At 35.9% G+C, this 21541-nt stretch overlaps 2 protein-coding genes across 2 annotated transcripts; one reads left to right on the forward strand and one right to left on the reverse strand.

The window, feature by feature from the left end:
• The first annotated feature begins 1278 nt into the window (after positions 1-1278).
• LOC135155747 (phospholipase A2 inhibitor beta-like) lies at positions 1279-9116 on the forward strand. The gene has a single exon (XM_064105876.1). The coding sequence runs from the start codon at positions 1833-1835 to the stop codon at positions 3252-3254; it is 1422 nt and encodes a 473-aa protein (XP_063961946.1). The 5' UTR covers positions 1279-1832; the 3' UTR covers positions 3255-9116.
• Positions 9117-12178: 3062 nt separating this feature from the next.
• Positions 12179-17661, reverse strand: LOC129269509 (uncharacterized). Its single transcript, XM_054907017.2, has one exon. The coding sequence runs from the start codon at positions 16368-16370 to the stop codon at positions 15081-15083; it is 1290 nt and encodes a 429-aa protein (XP_054762992.2). The 5' UTR covers positions 16371-17661; the 3' UTR covers positions 12179-15080.
• Between the last annotated feature and the right edge of the window lie 3880 nt (positions 17662-21541).

Raw genomic sequence — 21541 nt, forward strand, 5'->3', positions numbered from 1 at the left:
CTCCATATGTCGTGTGATATAAACTCCCCAAAATGCCAATTTCTTTTTTTTTTCTTATGAAAAGTTATTATATTTGAGAGGTGGATCATTGACAGGGGCGGATCCAGGATTTTCCTAAAGGGGGGTCACATTTTCCCGAGTAAAATTCGACAAGCCCCTTCCCCCCCAAAAAGGTCTTTGCTTTCAAAGGGGGGGGGGGGGACACACTCTTGTGTTAGAACGCCAAATTTACATTACGAGTTTTGATTTTGCTTCTCAAAGGGGGAGGGGGCACGGGCCGGATGTGCCCCCAACCTGGATCCGTCAGTGATCCTAAACACATCAAGTTACACCACCTATCAGAAAAATATTTGTATTCATCATATTTTTTTAAAAAAGATCAAAATCAGAGTTATGGAATCTATATCATATGAGACGACTATAGGGAGAGGTTGGATATGACGTCTGAAATCTAAACTTAAAGGTCAAGTCCACCCTAGAAAAATGTTGATTTTAATAAAAAGAGAAAAATCAGACTAGCATAATGCTGACAATTTCTCAAAAATTGGATGTAAAATAAGAAAGTTATGGCATTTTAAAGTTTCGCTTATTTTTCACAAAACAGTGATATGCACAAATCAGTGACATGCAAATGAGTCAGTCGATGATGTCCATCACTCACTATTTCTTTTGTTTTTTATTGTTTGAATTATACAATATTTCATTTTTTTTCTCAAATTTGACAATACGGACCAACTTGACTGAACCATATCATATTAAACAACGCTAATTCCACGTGTTCAGGGAGAAATTAATCGTTGTTTCACTTGGCAATGAGGAGAAAATTAGAATATTTCATATTTCACATAATAAAATACAAAAGAAACATGTGGAGTGGATGACATCATCAGTCTCCTCATTTGCATACCAACCAGGATGTGCATTTTATAACTGTTTTGTGAAATTAAGCGAAACTTTAAAATGTCATAACTTTCTTATTTAACATTCGATTTTGATGAAATTTTCAGTGTAATGCTTGTTGGATTTTTCTCTTTTTATTCAAATCAATTTTTGGTTGGGGTGGACTTGTCCTTTAAACATTCTTAGCTCTCTTTTTATTTAGGCTTTCTTCAACCCTTCACAGTATTTTTTTAGTATACTTTTCCGAAGCGAACTTCCCCTTTTATTATTTAGAGGACTTGTCGGCCGTTTTATCCGGGTAAGTCCTGGTTTGTCCGACATGTGCTAACAGTGCTATAGTAACGTTGCTTCTAACCAATCAAAGTCAATGAAAATTGTCAAGTCTTACAACTTGGCCGACAAAAATGTTCACGAAACGGGCCCCTGATGCAGAATGTAAGTCTGGTCCAAAAGGGCGTCAAGTATCATGCCAAAATTCGACTTTTGACCCATGCATTTTATTCCTCGGATATCCAGTGAAGTGTGTCATCCAGACTATGAAGACATTAGAAGCAGACATCATTTTATTCGGGTACAAAGTACAAGGTGATGAGAACAATGTCAAAATCGGGGGTATTGGAGTTTTCATTGTAAAAGATTTAGCATGAGCTCATTATTCAGATTCATTCGATGTGAAACCGCAAACTTTAACGTGGAAAATGATGCTGATATTACCCGGTGATAGAATCACCTTCTTTCAAGCCAAACGGGTGTACTGGAATCTAATCATATGACTTGAAACTAGATTAATTTACATCCCTAGCTAGCCAGTGCTAGTTTGTGTTTAATCGAAAGGGCGGAACGGTGTGACCTCCGTTGTTGGTCTTTAGTTGCTTAGGTTAAGGCGATCAAAACTTTATCTAGGAGTCGTCGAGAAAGAAATCTAATCAAGAATGATGTTTGCTACATCGAAACTGACTGCTATAACGGCTTTTATAGCTAGTATGGTGTTCTGTAACATCCTTGCTTCAACTTCGTCTCCCGCAGAGTGTGCACCGAGCTGTAATTGCACAAGAGTTCCTTCCAACGATGTTTGCAAACCACTTCTGAGCTCGTCCAAGAATGATCATGTCAAGTGCATCTGCCCAGAAAACGGACTGATACCTGACGATTTTCTGGATGTACTTTGTCTTGATGTAGAGTTTGAAGGTCAAGCTGTACTTGACAGTGGATCTTTCAGCATGAATAATTTCAGCGACCTGTACGTTTTAACAATCTCTGGCGTTCAGTATATCAAAGCAGGTGGTTTCAGAGCAGTGGCCAGTACAGTACATATTCTTTTTAGAAACATGTCTCTTGACGTTTTTGAGAAGAGTGTTTTCATGTACCTGAAGCAACTTCTAGAGATTCGTGCTGATAATAATTACATTAGTGTTCTGAAGGATGGATGCTTTGAAGGTCTTACCCAGACCCTTAAGCTCAATTTATCATATAATTCTATATCGAGTGTTTCCAGGGATAACTTCCTTGGACTGACAATGTTAGAGACACTCGATCTTTCATGGAACATCATCGTTCGACTCGAACCAAGAACTTTCGAACTGATGCCAAAACTTCAAACACTGAACCTTGCTTCAAACGTCATTGTACGAATCGACCGAGGTACCTTTCTGAATTTGAACCAACTGGGAACACTCAATCTTGATGAGAACCAAATCAACGTTCTTCCAGAGCCACGTGTCTCGGAATCAAAGAGTCAACCAGTTACCGTAATCATACGCCACAATCCTCTACGATGCGATTGTCGCATGAACTGGGTAAACTCTTGGATTAAGACCGAGGGTCCACAAATCTCTGGTAGTTGCGAATATCCGGAGACGGTCAAAGGAGACACATTGATCAAAGCTTACGAAGAACCGATGCCACAATGCAAAGGCAATAACTCCAAGATATTTGTAGGTAAAGGGAGTATGGCCATACTGACCTGTCCATTTGTTTATGCGTCCTGGGTTGTTCCTGGTATGCCTAATGATACTCTCCAGGACTCAGGGCAGAGCGACAACCATTATTTCCTGACCAATCGTGATTCACTCGTGGTATGGAACGCCCAAAAGCAACGAGAAGGCGTTTACACATGCACCACAGAAGATGGAGAAGAATCAATGGTCTACGATCTTTTTATTTACTCCAAACCAAATATTTTGTTGATCTTTTTTATCATTTTTGTCATATTGTGCCTTTTATCAATTTGTTACATTTTGTACCGTCACGGTTGCTTTAATAAATGTCAAATAAATGGATACAAGGACATGGCCGACCAGAATGATGGGAACATAAGATACGTTAATAACCAAATCATGCCACCTCACTCTTAAAAATATTGGGCAATATATACTGTCCACACAACAATTGGTCAAAACTTTATCCAATTCTGGTTAGTTTTAAACCAACAATGTGTGCTTTGGCTGAAAACTACACAGTATTGGTTGAAAACTACCCAGAGTTGGATAAAATATATCAACCAATTGTTGTGTGGACATTATGTCGCCCAACATTTTAAGATTGTATGGCTTGTTGCTCCTGGTCGGGGCGAACCCAAAGACTTAATAATTTTGAATAATATTTGTTTCTGAAAGCCTTAGCATGTTTGATGTAAAGAGATATCATATTCTATATAGAATGATAAATTCTCGCGTACTTTCAAATTTTTGACCAGCTGGTCTAGCGCGGCTGCGAGAAAACGAACATCTCGTATCACCTACTGGACTGAAGAATTTGAAACCATTATCAATATAGAATGAAGAGGAAAATGTTTCTTTTCACTTGGTACCAACTATTCTTGTGGTGTTATTATGGTGATGTCCTTATGATATTTCGGAAATGGGTGGTGATTGGAATTGTGTATTGGATACAAAGAAAGGTGTTCAGGGTAGTCAAAGTTCATATTATAAATCACCGCAAAAATTAATTCAACTTTGTAAACAAAGATCAAGAAGATTGACAGATATTTGGAGAAAGACCCATTTAGATACGAAACAATTTACCTGGAGAAATTTATATATATCATCTTTATTCGCCAAATAATGTGTAACATATATGTGGCACTTCTATAAAAAAAAAATTGAATACACAAATAGGGAGAGAAGATGGGGTAAATTGAAACTAAGTAATACATAAAAATTCTATCAACTGACCATTTTCTTCCCTACTTAACGTATTACATACACTTTCCAGGGGGCCGTTTCATAAAGCTGTTCGTAAGTTAAGAGCGACTTTAAGAACGACTGGTATCCTTTCTTACGCGCTAAACCATCGCCAATGAATATACCATTTACCACAAGAAAGGATCACCAGTCGTTCTTAAAGTCGCTCTTAACTTACGAACAGCTTTATGAAACACCCACCTAAATCTCTTACTAGCTGCTATAAGTTCTTTCAAAACATTCACATCCATTTCTTTACAAGCCTTGACATCACAGTTCTTACTCTTACTACTTTCACTATGAAAATATTGCATCTCGTTTAAATTATGACAAAGAGTTGAGAAAGTTTACCATATTTTAAAACCTTTCTCATGAATCCCGAACCAGTCTCCACAATTACGTCATAAAACTTTTGAAATCTATATCTTAAAGCATTCTCAAGAGAATGACAATCAGACAGTAAAGCTACCAAATCACAATGAGTCATATTATTAAAAAATCTGATCTGAGAATATTAAATTTACATCAAATATTTTAAAAGGAGGAGGATGTTGGAAAATAAATACAGAGGTGTTAAAAGAAAAATGTTATCTAGAGAAAATGAGATTATTAATCAATAATACTATAGAAAGTACAAATTTGTCTCCTATGCAGATATGGGAAAACACAAAGATCAAAGCACGTGATCTCAGTGAACAGAAAGAATACGTTTGTATCAGAACAGAAGTGGAACAAATATATGAAAAAAGAGTTTCAAGAGTCAGGTTGTTACAAAAGGTTAAAAGTGTACAAGTTATTTTTTAGGTTTTTGAGAAATATAATTCAGAACGAAAATATATTGCCCAATCATTATCTGTAAACAAAGATAAATATTTTACTAAACAAAAAGAAATATTACAGGAAGTTGTAAAGTTTTATTCTTATAGAAAATCTGAGTTTAATAAAACTGGGAGAAATAATTTCTTCAACTCGATACATGTTCCAAAGCTGAGTGATGAGGAAAGAAATAAATGTGAAGGATTGTTAACAAGTGCCGAATGCAAACGTGCTGCTTTTTCTATGAATAAAAACAAATCACCTTGTCTGGATGGTATTCCCATATAGAGTTTTACCAAACCTTTTGGAACGACAACAAATATATTTTATTGAGCGCTCTTTATGAATACTTTACAAATGGAGAAATGTCTGAAAGTCAGAAAGCTGGTCTTATCACAATGATTTATAAAAAAGGAGACTATATAAATCTAGAAAAATGAATGCCAATCTCGCTTTGAAATTGCGATTATAAAATAATGGCCGCAGTTTTGGCCAAACGATTGCAATCGGTTATTGGACAGATCGTTAACGAAGAACACACTAGATATAAAAATGGAGCTTAGCTCCATGGTTATGTAAAACATCTCCTATCTGCTTACAATATACGTCTTTCAATTGATGTTATTGAATTTATGAAAAGAAAAATTACATAAATGGTGCTATAATGATGGCAGACTTTTCTCAAGCTTTCGATGTAATAGATATTAATTTTGTGTCTTCATGTCTGGAAAAATGAATTTCGGAAACGATTTTCAGGCATGAATAAAAAATATTGTACACAGATATATTTGAAGCTCAGTATTCATGGTATTAGTAAATTGCTAGATATTAGAGTCTGTTTCAATACAAAGGGGAATCAGACAAGGTTGCCCACTTTCAGCATTACTGTTTGTCCTCGCAGCATAATTCATGTCTAACAAAATAAGAAATAATGACTACATAAAAGGTATACCTGTTTTGAAACCTGATGATAATTGTGAGATCAAAATACTTCGATACCATGTTCTTTGAGTCAGATAAAAGATCACTAGAATTGATAAATGAAAGAACTTGAGTTATTTGGATATGGAGCAGGTCCAAAACTTAATAAAACTAAAACAGTTATAATGTGGGTGGGGGAAGTAATTACAAATGGCCACTCGATGATATGAGTCTGTCATGGACAGATATTCCGACAAAATAAATAGGGTTTTACATCTCACCTGATATAGAAAAAGCACGCAACTAAGAAAATAAAGTAACAAAATTGCAAAGATTATTAGATAATTTGAGAAAAAGAAAGCTTGCTATTTTGGGAAGAGTAATCACTGTCAAAGCTCTAGGTTTAAGTCAGGTAGTTCACATTTTCATGGTTGATAAAATTATTTATGAGAAAATGTTAAAAAGACTAAATTCTTTAGATACATACTTTTATTTGGCAAACAAAGATGGAAAAGGTGAAAAGAACTATAATGACCAAGAAACTGGACAATGGAGGGGCCGACATGATATACTGTATATATCCAAAATTGAGCTTTCGACTAAGATGGCTGGGGCGCACTCTTGCGTCAAGTAAAGGAATTTGATGTAAATTTAGTTTATATTGGTTTAATATTTTAGGTGGTTTGAAACCACTCCATAATTCAGACTGATGCTTCGAATGTAAAACATATATTCAAGCACCAACTTCCAGACTTTTACATTGGTATATTACAGGCCTGGTTAAAGATAAGGAATAATGCTTGTTTAAAATAACACCATAAAGTACATGGAGTACCATGCGAAATTTTGTTGCACAATAAAAATGTAACCTTTCGCAACATCACCCTATTTTTTAAAGGATGGTATAGATCTGGGATAGTATTTTTGAAAGATATTCTCAGGAATGAAAATTTCTTCCCTTCTTAAATCGCAGAGGAGTAAGCAAAGATTGATATTTGACTAGACTCTACTACGCCAGGCTATCCCTAAAATTTGGATAAATAATAATGCAACAGCCTGAATCGCAATAATAAATCTTCATTAGAAATTCCCAAAATAAATGTAGGAGCCAAAAATCAAATTAAATATATTCATGATATTTCAAGTAAACAATTCTATAGACTCTTATCTTATGATGCATTGGGAACAGATAATTGGGTCACCACTTGACTGGACAAAACAACTTGCATTACTGTAAAGAAAATTCTTCCCTTCTTAAATCGCAGAGGAGTAAGCAAAGATTGATATTTGACTAGACTCTACTACGCCAGGCTATCCCTAAAATTTGGATAAATAATAATGCAACAGCCTGAATCGCAATAATAAATCTTCATTAGAAATTCCCAAAATAAATGTAGGAGCCAAAAATCAAATTAAATATATTCATGATATTTCAAGTAAACAATTCTATAGACTCTTATCTTATGATGCATTGGGAACAGATAATTGGGTCACCACTTGACTGGACAAAACAACTTGCATTACTGTAAAGAAAATAGACTGAAAGAATTCAATTTTAAGATCATATATAATTTATTGTCAGTAAGAAAGAATTTGTTTGAATTGAATGCTATAGCAGATGGAAGATGCCTGCATTGTTGCGTGGACGAAGATAATGTACATGCGTTCGTTGAGTGTAATCTAAATAAGAGATTTTTCCCTATATTTGACATTAACAATAGCTAAGTTTGAATACAATGTTGACCTCAACTGAAATGCTTTACTTAAAGTTCACAAAAGTATAGATATATACTTATAAGAAATAAAACAGGAAAAGATTATCGATAATTTAATTTGAAATATTTATTTGAAAAAGAAATACGAAATATGTAATCTGATTTTGAACGTTGAAATGCCCTTACATGGTTTAAAAAACATCTCGCATCGTATTTGCTGTGCGTTTACTCGTCGAATGCTGTGAACAAAATACGTTTCTCTTAAAGTGTGAATGCAAAAAAAAATGAATACGTTTTTTATGCTATTCAGAAACATGAAGGTTCATTGTACACAAAGCTGGAAAGACGGGGCTAATAATTAAGACAATTAAGGCCAAGAACTGACTTCCACGAGGCAAAAGGCAAAGGCCATGACTGTCCAAGGCAAATGACCAAAATTCAAGGCCAATGACTTGTGACCTGGGGGTGGGGGGGTCAATGTCAAGATCAAGGATTGACTAGCCAAGGAAAGGTCGATCCCCAAGGTAAGGACTTGTGACCCGGCGGGGAAACGTGTGACCTCTGGGCGCAAGGCCAATTATAGCCAAGGACTGAAAGTGCCCAAGGCAAAGGACCCCAAGGTCAATCAAGGACTTGTGACCTCCTGGCGGTCAAGGCCAAGACCAATCAAGGACTAAGTCAGAGGACAAGACCATTACTATTTTATATGTAGAATGGGTGAAGGAAAAGCTATGGCTTACATCTGTCATGAATTATTATTTTCAGTAGCGAGTATTGTGTTATGACTCTCTGAAACTCTTATGTAATAAGTGGAGCCAATTCTGAAAAGAAAAAAAACAATTTAGATCCTGTGAACTATGATAAATGTGAAGTACACTTACACAGAAAGAATATAATTTGTTTCATTGGTATAAGTCAAGACATTTATCAAAGTTGTTATAAATATCTACATTATGGTCGAACTCTTGATTTGTTGGCGATGCTATGGTGTCTAGTTCATGTGGCTCTGTCGGTCTGTAGTTCTCTTCCTCCTCGATAGCTCAAGAGGGGTGAGTTAATGTTATGATCAAAGACACTTTATACAAAAAATGTATTGAATTTTGATAATTGATCTGTATATTTTCTTGTTTATTGAATTTATGAAGTTCGGAACTTGTACATCATTTTTCTTACGTTGTTGGATAATGCGCAGAATTATAATGAACGATAATTATGAATATTATATGATTGGCCAAAACTTGCGACGTCAAGAAAATGTTATTGATTATTATGATGAAAATATATGAAAATGTTTGAACGATATGACTGATTCAATGTATCCTATCAGTTTATTTGATAAATAATCCTATTTGTTTTGGAAAGTACATTTTTATGAAAAACAATCAATGTGAGTAATTCCATCAGAAGTGGTCGTTATTTTTATATTATTTTATGAAGTAGGCATCACTAGTACTCTATATAAAATAGTGTATGTTATGTGGACAAGATGTAAAAAGAATGAATATATATAAAAGAGTTACGTAAAATAATTTGATTCGTTATTGTTTTGTTTATATTATGAAATAAAGGTTCCTTTTTATTGTCTGGAATAAAAAGAAAAGAAACAAATTACTTGGTTGACCATCTGAAAAATCTACATGAGGTTTTGAATTGTTTAAGAATATACCATATCTCATTATTATTGGTGCTGATGCTGTCAAACATTGATGTACATGTACTCATCTGTTTGCTGCAGGCTACAAGATGTAAATAATATTCGGTTTATCGATAGATGCGATCTCTAGAACTTATGCATTGCCATTACCAAATCGACTGCACGGCAATCGCATAGAGGTGTGTGTGTGGGAGGGGGGGGGCGCTTGGGGGTCATGGCCCGAAAAAAAAATTTACCTTAAAAAAATGGTGAAAAGGAAAAACAAAAGGAAAGGAAAAGAGGGTGAAATATATATTTTTCTGGATACTATACGCCAAGTATGGCCCCTCAAATAAAAAATGTAGCCAAAATATTGCTGAATCAAGAAAGTAACTGCTGAAGAGAATGGAGAAGGATGGGTAAAATAGAGATATAGAATAAATCGATATCAAGGAGTGAGAAATGATACCACAAACTGTTAACAAAGTCAGAAAAGAAAGTTGTTTTTAGGCTGAAGCGGTTTATGCAAAGATTTTCGCCCCGGGCTAATATTGACAGCGAAACAACTTGTACAAAGGTACATCGAATCTATTGGATCAATCATTGAAAAGAATCGATATCTCCACAAATCAATAGCATCATTGAAATAAAACATACAGTTACATCCCATTTTCATATTGAATGACAAACGATTCGACGTCCCTTGTAATTTCAAAACTAGAAGAGAGCCGAGTGGGCGCATGCCTTGAGTTTTCAAGGTGCTGCTTTTTCATGTTTTCTTTTTCCATATTTTAGCCATTTCTTCGCCTCCGACACATTACGATAATCGTTATTACCCCCAATTATAGTATCGCACGTCGAACAGCAAAATACAAATGATATTCACATGGTTGCGATTTCAATGGTTTATAGACAGTAGCTGCATGGTTTTATCACTTTCCGAAGTGGTTTTCTACATAAAAGATGGGCATATATAAGACGACAGTTGCTAAGGAACGTCACCTTTTTTTCTTTCTTTTTAAATCTTTCTTCTGAATACAATGATGGTGCGCCAGCAAGGGGACTGACTGACCTCTCGGGGACTGACCCTATGAATTTAAATAGCGAAGAAAAACTGGGTCAGATTATCATATACGTACGATAATATTACGGTATCCATGTCTATAGGCCGAAAAGGAAGAAGCTATATTGTGCAGTTACAAATCAAATCAACCCATTCAAATCAATACCACATACAGAATCTTCGATCTGGGTTCCGTTACACAAAGGTTAGCGATTAATCGTAAGCTTGATTTTCACAATGTTATGGTACATTGTAGTCAATGCAATCAATCGCAAAAAATGTTCTACGATTGATTGCTAAGCTTTGTGTTACGGCCCCTGATGATATCCCTGCTTGACACAGAGCGGTCAAGATTATTTGATATAGGTAGTACGCAACCGAGTAATACGTTTTACCTTACACTGTAAAAATATTAGGTAAAATTTTACCACCACGAGGGTAATTATGTGTCCAACCGATTTGGGGCAGTATTTTACCAAATGCGGGAAGAATATTGTCCAGTAAGGTAAAAAAAAATAAGCAGCAATTAATTTAGAATGGGCAAAATCATCACACTGGATAAATAAAAATGCCCAAAAGAAATGCCCAATGTTGGTTGGACACATAATTACCCTCATGGAGCACTTTTATCCAATATATTTTAGAGTGTACAGTTCAACATTTTTTATACTTTTATACTTTCTTTTTATCTTTTACTTCTCCTTTTTTCTATATTTCTTCTTTTTCACTATTTGAAATACGTCATACATTTCTAGGAATACAACCCTCTGGAATTATGTTTTTGGTCTGTTTGCTTTTTCATCAAGTCTTTATGGAAAAAACTTTAGTATATAGCTCGTTTAATATCTCATTTATAAAAATCACAGGCCTATTATTTTCAGTCAGGAGTGTCGATTCAAATTCTGACGAATGACGTGTCTACATTAATAATCCCAATCCCCTCATACTCGCTAAAGGGAGACAGAAAGGGAGAGGGGCAGATAGAAAATGTATCCCTTCCTCATCCTCTCCTCTTCTCTAAATGCAAAGGAGCTAATCTCAGAGTGAGATGAGGGACCAGTCCTGATGGAGATTTCGGTCGTTCAAGAGTGAATTTGCACCTCTTTTGGAGTGAAAGTGTAAAACTGATGCAAGTTTTCACTCCAAAAAGGTGAAAACCCACTCTTGAATGACCGAAATCTCACTCCATCAGGACTTGTCCCTCATCTCACTTTGAGAGGAGTGTGATTATAGAGACCATATTATAGGGTTAGCTCCTTTGCATTTTTTAGAGTAACCCTTTCTGTCTCCACCTTTTTCGACAAACGTCTTGCACCATAATTCCATCTCCTCTTCGGTTTATTTCCGATTCGTCTAATGTCAATTCATCCAATTGCCAACTAGTCTACGTTCATTTGGTTTAACATCAGTTCGTCTACTATCCACATGGTCTAATTGCCAATTCGTCCACTCACCATATCATCTAATATCCAGTTGGTCCAATAGCCATTTAGTCCATATACCACTTGTTCTAATTGGACTAAGTGTTAATTGTGCAAAATGAATGAAAAAAATGGATATTAGACCAACTGGTTATGATACGAAATTGTTGTAGACGAAATGGTGATTAGACGAAGTGATGATTGGATCTAATGATTTTTAGACGAAATGTTGATGGACGGAATGGCAGTAGACTAAATAAAAGTAGACTATATGATGATTGGACGAGTTGGCAGTAGACCAACTGGCAATTTACCTCTTCTTCCACCTTCATTATCCCCTCTTCTCACTGACTCTTTCAACATTGCCAATTTTCTCTGTATACCCCCTCCCCCATTTCCCCCACCACTATTTTCAACTCCTCTCCCCCTCTCCCTCTTTCTATACCTCTCTCTCTCTCCCGACGCTCTGCGTCTCTTTTAACTTCTTTGTTCAAACATTGACAAACAATAAAAAAAAATCGAGTGAATTATAATTTAAGGTGTTATTTTATATAAATTCATATATAGACTTCAACAAATTCACAATAAAGTGTATGTACATGTATAACATGTCCGTTAACCATCAAGATCATAACCAAATTACCAGCATATCAAAAGGAAACTCCATCTTCACATGAAGTTAATATCAATATCAGAGAAAATTTGGAGAAAATCAGTGAGAAATGATAAACTACATGTAAATCTTACATGTATCCTTTTTTTACGTTTTATTCCAACCCAAAAATTGCCACTGGAAGACTAAAGAATATTTTGTTTTGTTTACTTATGAAATACATAGAGGTAAACAACGTATACGTGTATAGACAAATGACGTTATAAAATGCAAGCTTTTAAAACAATATCATTCGTTCGGTTTTCATAATTATAGCCCTTTTTAAACAAAGAAACATTTAGTTTGAGTGTAGACTTCCCCTTTTAAACGTACGGGTATACATTTTGGTCATGGAGCTATAACGGAACTTGAGCTCCATGGTCATGACGGTTGTATAGTGATGTTGTCTACATTCAACACTCAGCATGAAGGAGTGCATTTTGTGGTGGGGGTTCACTAACTTTTCAGCACAACTGTAGGCCTACGTATGCATTATGAGTATGATGATGGTTCAAAGATCGAAAGAAAAGGTTTGAGATTCGGACATCATTCTTCATATTTGCACAAGAATAATAATAGTGCTTAAATGTATGTTTTACGCTTCGTGGTAATTGTTTTAATGCAATTGCCCTTTGGTCGGGTCGAATTGATATGGCCTAAACATCAACTCAAACACGGAATTCAAACTAATTAATTGATTCATTGATAGAGAGTACATGCTTTATATTTATGCATTACACAGGGATTTAATGTTTACTATACACGGTAACATTGATGACCTATGGACGCACTACATATCTTCCTCTTTTGAACATCATTTTATGACGGAAAGCAGGGGCCGCGGAACGGTTTCCAAAGTGGGGGGGGGGGGCATCATATGGTCATTTTTACTTTTTTGTATGGGGGAGACATGGTAAAAATAATCTGTTGAGATTTAGCCTTTACTATTAACGTTCTGTTCAAAGCAGAAAATACCCATTTTGAATTCTTTTAGATTGACCCAAATTAATGATATAATTTTCTATTATGTACGTTTGGACGATACATGCAAACGATATACATAAACTATAGAACGTTTATCATATTCCAATGAGCCACATGATAATGGTATAAAATAAATCCTGAGCAAATGCATTCATTTGATACATAAAAACCGTAGAACCAGGTTTGCGTGACGACACCACATAAAGTTACCGTCGGCAATTTCATACACAGCTTCATTAAAAAAATGATCACTATATCTGGATTTAAGTGTAGAAGTACAGGTTTCATTCATATGTTTTTGAAGTGTCTAAGTTGACAGCTATTTTAATCATGTTAATATGAGTATTTTTCATTAAGTTCTAGATGATGATTGTATCTACCTCAGATCAATAACAGATTTCAACAGATTACAATCTGTGTTAAAAACATGCCTTTTTAAAAAGCACATGTATTAGCCCTATACAAAATTCAAACAATTATTCCACACGCAAAAATACTATTTATGACGATTATTATCATTTATCATGATGCGAATGTAGAAGTATCAAGCTAAATATAACAAGGGCAAAGTATGGAATTATGACACCACTCCTTGATGGGTTTTATTACATTTTACGAGTCTGTATCACATGCAATGCCTTCACTTAAAAGAAAGCCAGCAAGATTTACAGTAAAAACATTATAGTCACTGTTAATGTTGACTATCAATATTTAAGAATGCGCAAGTTTACTTATATTTGATTGTCTGACAATATCATAATAATTAATTTTGAAGGAACAATTAAGTAATCATGCAGCTGATAATCAAGAGGATTCTCTAGGATTAGCAAGTGCAATGATAAAGGTTAAACTATCCAATTACAAATTTCGTCCATTATCTATGTAACGCTATTTGACTTGCATAACATAGCGCGCGAAAGCCGGATATCTCCTTGATTAAAGAAATACAGTATATAGGTGTAGCTCTTTACAAGAAATATATTTTAAATAAATAAAATGATGATTTTTCTTATGCCCTTACTCAGAATTGAAGTCAGTGGTTCGGGGTGTCTTTTGCATCCCGCAAACCATATTTTCCCCCTTTTCGAAAAATTGTAATACTGATTTTGTTATGGGGTGAATAAATAAAATAATTTCAGGATAACACTCTTTACTATTTCTTATACTTTATATTCGATAAGCAATTACAAATTTCTGTTACAATGTATAGTCTGTATACTTACATGTACTATATTCATACTCAAAAATTTTACACGTAAAAACCTGAGAATAGTAAGGACGGATTGAAAAAAAAAATACTTTCAAAGGCAAGATCATCTTTACAAACACATTTAACTAATTGCATAGGCAAAACATCACTTCCTGAATATAATACATGTAAATTCATATCGTTAGAATATACTTTAGAAAGCGAAATTATTAATCCAATAGTTTAGGGTAGAGTGATAGACCATCACCAACAAAGCAGAAAATAAACAAAAATATAGGATAATTTCGGAACAAATATTGTAGATTCCATAATTTGCTTTATGTATATTTGCAGTTCGGATGTCATGTCACAAACCTACATCAATAAATAAACATTGATTTAATATCAGATTATCACTTTTAAATTGTAACACAAGCGCACGGTCGACTTATTTCAATATGAAATGATGTAATATGGGTACAACATAATGGTAACAAAACTAACAATGGTAATAACTGCGATGATGTGTCAAGAATAACAAATCGTAATGATCATGATGGTGGTGGTGATTAACTTAATTGATTATTTTCTAATATGATGTTCATCATTTCATTAGACCTTGTCTTAGAGTGTTGCCAGGCCAGGTACTTGTTGTCTGATGGCGAGGTGATGTGAATTTGGGATTGCTGGAGACCACACCTTCAAAAGTTGGTTCCCAAATTTGAAGAGGAATTGCAGCAACGTGTTTCTTTTGTTTAGTCCATTTGTCTTTCGATCTCCTCGGCGAATCTGGTGACGACTGCGAATTATTACCGCTTTTCTTTGTAACCTGATCTTCCTTGCCCTGTCGCCCCCCTCCTCGGATTCCTTCACTATAAGGAGATTGATTAACATGATTCGGAGCTTCGTAGGAGTCCTTACTCTCGTTTTCTCGTTGTGATGGCACCACGAGGACATTGAAAGATGGAGATTTCTTCTGGGTGGGGGAGAGAATACCTTTAGTTGGCGACGGCGACGGTGTGTGCGCAGTTCCGACGTCGGGTTCGTAAACACGTTCCCGTAAAAGATTGGTTGTCTTTGAATGTGGTTCGTTGGGAGGGTGTTTTAACGAGGTGGGTGGTAAAGGAGGGAACCGTGTTTCTGAACCGTTCGACACCTTACTGGTGGTCAGGGGTTTTGGAACAGATTTACCCCCTCTCCGGGATGTGCTTGAAGGCAGTGATAGAGCTCTCTCAAGTCTACTCTTAGGAAGAGAATCGCAGAGGGAGCTTAAAGTCATTCCTGATAAATCAATCGCTGACGATCCACTTTTGCTTCGTTCACGATTCTTTCCATTCGATTTCGATCTCCATTTCTCGATGTAAAGATCCGTCTTTGATCGATGCAACCAAGTCGGCGTCGAACCCTCACTCATCGTCTCTCTCGGGTCGGTGAGAGGTAATCGTCGAAGAGCACTCTTGCTCCTCGTCAACCCATGGAACGTCCGTTGTCGGATCACCATGTATTTGTCGAGTCTCTCATTGATGGATCGCTTAAAGATGTCAGAATCCGAGCTCGACACCGCATTTGAAGCGTTCGGTTTTATCTGCACTCTTGCAACGTCGACGGCGCAGTGACGCGGTGACCAATCCGAGATCGAGAAGCCGTATGGGTCCCCGGCGTCGTAGACGGTGGATGCTGGCATCACTGTCGGCATGGGGGTGATGATCTGCTGATCGGGACTCGCCCCCAGAGTCCCTTGATTACCGCTACCAGCCGGTGGAGGGGCATGGTGGTACATGGTCCTGTAGGAAGAGATCGGGGGTGCCGTGTTGATCGTCTCGACATCATTGGTGTCGGCTGGAGTACCACTGAAATTACTCCATCTAGTTTCCGCCATCGGTCCTCGCGTCATAATACAAGCTTGAAGTTAATCTTCCATTCTGTGCTCCGATTAAATTCATTAATTTTTAATATTCATTCACCAAAAGAGATGTCAAATACATTAGGATCCTCTGCAGTAATCGTGTTTAACTTGTGACAGAAAGCGAGAAAATCCGACTGAAGATACAAGCCTTCAGTTTGCCAATAAATTAAATTCAAAGTTTTGGCTGAAAAGCATGAGCGTTATCACACATCTGAAGATACGTGATTCAATTCTTTAAATGAAGATTAAATAGAAATCTTTATCCCTGGCTTTGCCAAAAAACAAATGATTTCGCGAATCCATGGTGCAACTTTTCATATGATCGTTAAAATCAACTGCTGTATATTCGTGCATGTTTACTCCTGTATGTGTAAATACTTTGGTATTTCCAACTCCAAGAGTGGGTAAAAGTCTAAAGTCTGTAAACTTTTTAAAAATAGTCTGTCTCTTCTGTTGAGAATCCAGTCAATCGAATACGAAGGATTCATTCGTTATTTCAAGTATACTTTCCGATGGTCTCGAATTGCCTCAGGATTACAATGAATGTTATTCAGTAAACAAGCGCGAGATATCAGATGCAATGCCGGCTGTTGGTTGACTTTACTACTATCAAACGGAGAAACGCACATACAACGTGTGTGCCCTTCGCACTGTCGATCAGCACTCACAATGAGATAGCGTATCGTAGCCGTAGCAACGCTACGATAGGGGCGAACGGCTGAGAGTTGTTTAGGTCGCTTTTGTTTTCGTTCGTCCCGTGCGGGAATCAGCGTTTCTTTCATGAACTTTGCTCGCTATTACCCCCCTCGCCCTCAGTAACAGGGGGTAAATCTCGTGACCCCTTTTTCGTGATGTCACTGCGAGCTCTTCCAGCATTTGCCAAACATCAACTCATGTTGGGTATGTGAGGCTTACGATGTTGTCTATCTCCGAGGACGTGTTTCCCATCAATACCGAACTTTGTTTGGTATGGTTTAGAGCGAGGCCTGATCACCGCAGGAACCTGCTGGGTCAGTTTATCCACATTAGTTTATGAAACCGAGGCGAGACCAGTCCGATCGAATAAATGGAGAAGTCCCCCTCGTCTTTGATTGGAAGACAATCCCATCCATACAATGACAATGGGGATGCTACCCCTCTCTGCATTCTTTTGTTCCGCTAGGCAGACCCTCTTTTTATGGACTCTCCAAAAGAGTCTTTGAAAGGGATGATTAGCACCGGAGGGGGTTAGTTGAATGCACTCCGGAGGACCATTGAGGTATTGAGTTGTTCCTATTGATCCGTAGCATTTCACAAAACAGTCCGAGTATCTCTGCTCAAAAAGACCCCAAAACCTGCCAAGGGCACTCGGTTACCTGGGCTGGGATAGGAGGAATGTTTTCATGAACAGGGCCATGAAAACAACAAGAAGAACAGAGAGAGAGGGGGAGAGAGAGGGAGCTAGGGGGTGTCTTTGGAAGACAGGGGAGGGACACGGAAAGCTGTTGAGTATAAGATCAAATTAATAGTTATGTTGACAATTGATGCAGTGATATACAAAATAAAATCCGTGGCAAATCTATTCTATTAAAGAAAATAGATATTGGAGAAGTGTATTTTGGGGGAGGGGTGGTAGAGAAATTAGATTTCATATCCCCTACAGTATCTACTTTCTAATATTCGGAATAAAGAGAAGTGAAAAAAAAAGCAATAGAGGGGAAGGGATAAGGAATGGCAAGAAATGTAAGCATACAAAGACAAATAGGCTAACAAATAAACATATAGATATGTGGGTTTATGCCATTACCTCCGGACCGCATATAGATAAATATATATAGATAGATATAGGAACATATATAGATAGATAGATAGATAGATATATATATATATATATATATATATATATATATATATATATATATATATATATATATATATATATATATATAGATAGATAGATAGATTGATATATAGGTAGATAGATAGATATATACATTAATTAATAAATAGATAAATAAATAGCTAGGTTTTGAGAGGCAAAATCAATAAAACATGTATTGATTTACAGCGACATATCATATATAATTAAGAAAGCGATACATCCAAGGATCTAACGTTACAGCTAAACGAATTTACTCCAGATGAGACAAAATAGAATAAGAACTACATGTGTGTTAAGTGTTTGCCAGTCGTTTATCTATTCATTCATTTTCATCAAACATGCGCTTTTATACACTCAATTAAAGCAGGTTGCCTCTTTATAAGCCGTTCCTATTACTAGCGTTTGCGTAATTGCCAAAGAACAGAATAAATTATCTGTGTGAAAAGAAGAAATAAATCGCTTCTTGCAAATTTTCGTCTGCCAAAAGAAAGAAGGAAATCAATTTGACTCTGTTTGTAACAATTGTAGAAGGCAAAAAGGGTCCTTCGTGAAGTTGTAAAGTGATACAGATTGATTTTATTAATACTGGAAGTCTTTGCTTGAGGTGATCTTTTAGACCAAGATCGTTGTAAAAAAAAATCATTATCATCTTTTTTTTTTTTCAAATGAAATAAATCCCTGAGGATCTAACTTAAAAGACGGACAACTTTCTATTACAACTTCATGAAATGATAAATAACACGAAGCGTCAATATATTTGAATATATTTGAATATTTTGCCAATATGTGCTCTTTTCACAGGATCTCATGCTTCTAATCTATAAGTATAATGCTGTTATACTTTTCAAACTTTTCGATCAGATTTATATCTTGAAAATTACTTTTCCATCGAATATTTCATTGTTATTCTTCCGTTGCCTATGTAAGCAATACTATCATTCTGCGTCTGCTTCGGTTTCGTATATCTCGTTGTAGAGAATTAGACCGAATATGCGCGAATTCTGTTCAAATCTTGAATCATATACCAAAAATCATTAACATTTATACCATCATGACTCTCCTTCATAACATGTGGCCATTGATAGGGAGTTTAACTACTTTTATCCTGAATTCCTTTCAATATTTTTACGCTCTTATTGTTGTCCTCTTAAAATTGTATGCTGTGTTATTATGCCAGTTTACAATGATTACATATTCATTTATATTCATTGTATATCTATATTATTCATTTTCTATTCCTTGCTCCTTGTGAAAACCTTTTTCAATAACGTGATAGCAGCCTAATTCATTCAATTCATTCATTCAAAAAATATCTAGTGTAAATTCTTGCCAAACTATTTGATTTTATGATCTTTTCTTATTCATGTTATTAGTAACAACATATATCATGTCATTTTTGTTATTTTGTTTGATTTACCGTATATGTTATGCTTCTTTCATATGTGTTTACTTTTTACTTTGTATTGTATATGGACCCCATGGAAGAACAGTATAGTCATGTCGACAAAACTGAAAATGGGCTATCCATCCGTTTTGCATTTTGCATTTTTGTTTTTTTATACGGAAAATAAATACTATACTATACTATACTATAACTAGCCCTAACTGTCAGTGCTATGCTTTTCAGCATTTGGCAGCTTTGGGCTCTATGTTTGATGCGATGTTTAATGACTTTCAAGCGAATCGCTATTTCATAGGAGGGATGAAATAGCGACAGATACTGTCAAGCAGACAAGCACAGAGTATGGTAAATGTCATTAAACATGTGAAATAATGATATCCACATGAGTATCATTATGATTCGCTTGAAAGTCATCAAACATCGAAGCTTAGAATTGTTCTTTTTTAAAAATCGTGATATTTTGTGATGCTGTTGCTGAAATCCAGCGGAATGTGAGTTTTGGTGGTCAGATTGCGAGTGAATGTATCTTCTATTATCCCGATAACTTTGAATGAAAAAAAGTCATCAAAAGAACCTTCAACTGGACCAAATGACGACAGTCCCAATGATATTCGACTATTGTTGGTGTACCAATCCGACAAGACATGCAAAATAACGCTCATTTTCTGCATGACTTTTCAAGGGAAGAAGATTACTTACTCCCTTTTTATTATATTGCGCTCACCGAAAGTTTGCAAACATCGGTCAGGGTTTTTCATTGGTTGCTTCGATGGACCGCTGGAACTCGCGTTATTCTGGTTTATTGGGGTAAATCGGGGGAGGGGGGAGGGGGTAGCCTGCTCAAACACCCCAAAAACTTTTCAAGAAGTCATATCGTTATTACCACGTAATGAATGATACCATGGTCAATCCATATGACTACATCTTTAAATGAAATTTCTCAATTTCCCATTTCAAAACTTGGAATCTATCCAGTACCTTTATAATTTGTCCCATACTCGTGACATTATCACAAAAATTGTGTTTTTTAAATAATGAGACGATTTTTACGGTTTATTGTTTATTTGTGTAACTCCGCTGACTTGGGTACCGGTAGGAAGTAATTCCTTAAAAAGCTGTGTGCGTTATGAACGCCTAGCTTAGCCGGGTAATATAGGAGCGCCTTGAGCACCTAACAAGGTGGATATGTGCGCAATATAAATACCTTATATTACTATTATTATTACAAAAGTCATTACTTGAACATTTGTTATAACAGCAAATGACATGCTTCAAGTACACTTACGTTTATGGGGTGGGGGAATACCCGTTAAATTCATATCCTAGCACTTTTGAAGAGAAGGGAGAAGGTCATATATCCAAGCTGTATCCCATGGTTCAAGGAAAATGAATTATGACTCGATGAATTGATGGGAAATTTTGATACGAGGAATCGATATTACCTTTAAAAAAATAATGCAAAATAAAGATTATTCTAAAACATGAAAAATGTTTAATGATCATGAAACTGAAAACATACACATTACGTCAAATGATCTCTTAATCATCTCAACAAGTTTTTTTTTTTTTTTTTTTTTAGTATAGTATAGCCATGATAGACAGGTAATGAAACTGAGAATGAAGTAAACATTATTATCAATGACGTATATACTGTACAATTTGAAACAGTTCTACAGACAGAATGATATCCACTTCGCAATGTTTGCTACCTTTCCTCCCTAATGTTTGTTTGGCAAATTGACCCGACGAGGTACTCTAACTTAAGACCATGAAATGAACAATTGATGATAAAACTAAAGACGTTTTAGCTTGCACCTACCGATGAAAGGGATGTGTATCACTCCAAAGTGGCGGGGGAATGTTTCTTTTTGTAACGATTTAATCAAACATCAAATA

This window comes from Lytechinus pictus, chromosome 10 (genome assembly GCF_037042905.1).
Source record: "Lytechinus pictus isolate F3 Inbred chromosome 10, Lp3.0, whole genome shotgun sequence".
Taxonomy (NCBI): domain Eukaryota; kingdom Metazoa; phylum Echinodermata; class Echinoidea; order Temnopleuroida; family Toxopneustidae; genus Lytechinus; species Lytechinus pictus.

What these genes read in the sequence shown, in the direction of transcription:
- LOC135155747 (XM_064105876.1), top strand. Translation starts at nt 1,833, where the DNA reads ATGATGTTTGCTACATCGAAACTGACTGCTATAACGGCTTTTATAGCT.
- LOC129269509 (XM_054907017.2), bottom strand. Translation starts at nt 16,370, where the DNA reads ATGACGCGAGGACCGATGGCGGAAACTAGATGGAGTAATTTCAGTGGT.